The following is a 2,280-nucleotide window of genomic DNA, read 5'->3' as shown; positions in this document are numbered from 1 at the left end:
ATTATCCAGAACATAAATAGAAAAATAAATTAAAATCCTCCTCACACGTATAATAGAAAGTTTTTCAGGCTAGAGTCGGTCTTTTTTTCAACAAGATTAGATTTTATTCTTCATTTTTGCAGTGTTTTACTTAATTACTGCATTTCCTCATCTGCAAAAGGGTCTCTGCATTTAATATCAGCTAAGGTCATCGACAGATCTAGATTTTCTGCCACAATTTCCGCTGGAATCCTTATTTTTTGACTTTCGGCAAAGGCAAGAAAAATATATATAAACAAGTTCGTAGTTCACTTTCTTGTTTTCCTTCTACTTTTAGTTTAATCTTTTGATCAATTCTTAAGTTGTTTTCAAATTCCTTAGTTTAAGTTTTATAGATATCTGTGAGCCGACCCAGATTACTGTGCAGCAATTTTGTTTTTTAACCTCCTCTGGATTCTCAGCTTGTTTGTTTTAGAAGAATGATATATTTATCTTGTTCTGTTAATTGTCTTTGTTAATTCCTTTAAAAGGGTTTGTTTGTTTCATAAGTTGGGATCTGGGTTTTTCTTTGCTTTGTAGTTTCCTTGTGTTTAAGAGAATCTTACCTGTTTTAGTCTCAGTTAAAAGTTCTCAATTTTTCAATTAGGGTTTTAGTTTGGGTAATTTGTGATCATGGATGCTCGTCAAACTGTTGTTTCACCATTCAAGAACTCGTCGGATAATCAATCGAGGGAAGTTGGGGTTAATAGTAGGAATGAAGTCATGGCTAAAGATTCAGATGGATGCATAGGTGTTCTTGAGGTTTATATACATGAAGCTAAGGAAATTCACAATATCTGCATATATCAGAAACAAGATGTTTATGCAAAGATATGTTTAACTAGTAATCCTGAGGTTACTGTTTCTACCCGGATTATTAATGGTGGAGGAAGGAATCCAGTGTTTGATGAGTGTCTTAAACTTAATGTTGGAACTATTGAGTCGTCGCTCAAGTGTGAAATTTGGATGCTCAGTAGGGTAAAGAATTATCTTGAAGACCAATTGTTGGGGTTTGCATTGGTACCATTGTCTGAGATTCTAGTTGGGAATGGAATGCTAGCTCAAGAATTTTCACTCTCGTCAAGCGATATGTTCCATTCCCCGGCTGGGATGGTCCAGTTATCATTGTCTTACAGTGGATCTTCACCAGATGTTTTGGCAATTCCTGATCCGAGCCAGTCTCTTTCTGCTAACAAAGCTTTACAGGGTTCAGAAGTAGGCGATTCAATTCCATGTGACTATGTTAAGATCGAGTTCCCTGATCCTCAAATTGTGAATGAAAACGATCAGATGGTTTCAGACTATTTTGATATGCAATGCAACACTGTGGAATCTCAAAGCTCTGAGAGCTTGGGCAATTCAGAAATCGACAATCATGCTAATACAGATGTATCTGCTCATGTTGTGAAGAAACCATTGGCCTTCAATAATCTTGCAAGAATTGAAGCTCCAAATACTGATACTCCCCAGAGCAGTGTTTCGACAAACGGCGGGTCTCCTTCGGCTTCAGTTACAGCCAGTTCTCAATCCAACTGTGACACTCCAGGAGCTTCAAAGTCTTCCACTTCAGAACTGGTGTCACCTTTTAAAAAGAAAAATACTACTGATGCCGCAGAAACCGAGGCTGAGACTGAATCTGAATCGTCAAATGGTGCTGAGAGCAAAAGTAAAGCATTTGCACAGTCTGTTTTCAAGGTAAACATCGAACCAGAGCAACAAGTCGTGCAACAGGACATAGTTGATATGTACATGAAAAGCATGCAAGAATTTACTGACTCATTAGCAAAGATGAAACTTCCTCTGGAGGGTGAAAATGGAAATGGAGCTACTTCAGGAAATGACAGTTCAAATTCTGATCAGAAAATACCTGGGGCGAAGGGACCAGGATCCAGAGTGTTTTATGGGAGTAGGGCTTTCTTCTGAGCCTTTGTTTGACTGGTTAGAGGATTCACAGGTGACTTGTAGCCATTAGAATCAATTCCTGGTAGTAACGGTATGCAGTAAGTAGTAGTAATGGTAAGTTTTTATGAGTAGTATTGTAGTAGAGTGTTTGTTTATGTATGTTGTGGATTAGATGATGCAAAAAACATCGACTTGTTTGTTATCTTGTCTTACATTTTCCTCTAACCAGAGTATTTTTACATGTATTCTAGGCTTTAGTATGTTATCGGATAAGTATTTACATCCTTTTGTATGTTGCATCTGGACTATGTTGTTGCCATCATCTATTTTACGCCAGTTAATTATGAACAGCTTTGAAGA

The 2,280-nt window shown here is 37.3% G+C and overlaps 1 protein-coding gene across 1 annotated transcript; it reads left to right on the top strand.

The window, feature by feature from the left end:
• Positions 1-2,280, top strand: LOC113302705. Its single transcript, XM_026551654.1, has one exon. It carries the CDS (start codon positions 652-654, stop codon positions 1,939-1,941), a length of 1,290 nt encoding a protein of 429 aa, XP_026407439.1. The 5' UTR covers positions 1-651; the 3' UTR covers positions 1,942-2,280.

Source organism: Papaver somniferum, chromosome 1 (genome assembly GCF_003573695.1).
Source record: "Papaver somniferum cultivar HN1 chromosome 1, ASM357369v1, whole genome shotgun sequence".
NCBI classification, from domain to species: domain Eukaryota; kingdom Viridiplantae; phylum Streptophyta; class Magnoliopsida; order Ranunculales; family Papaveraceae; genus Papaver; species Papaver somniferum.
The sequence above is the reverse complement of the archived record's forward strand: the minus strand, read 5'-3'. Positions and strand labels throughout refer to the sequence as shown.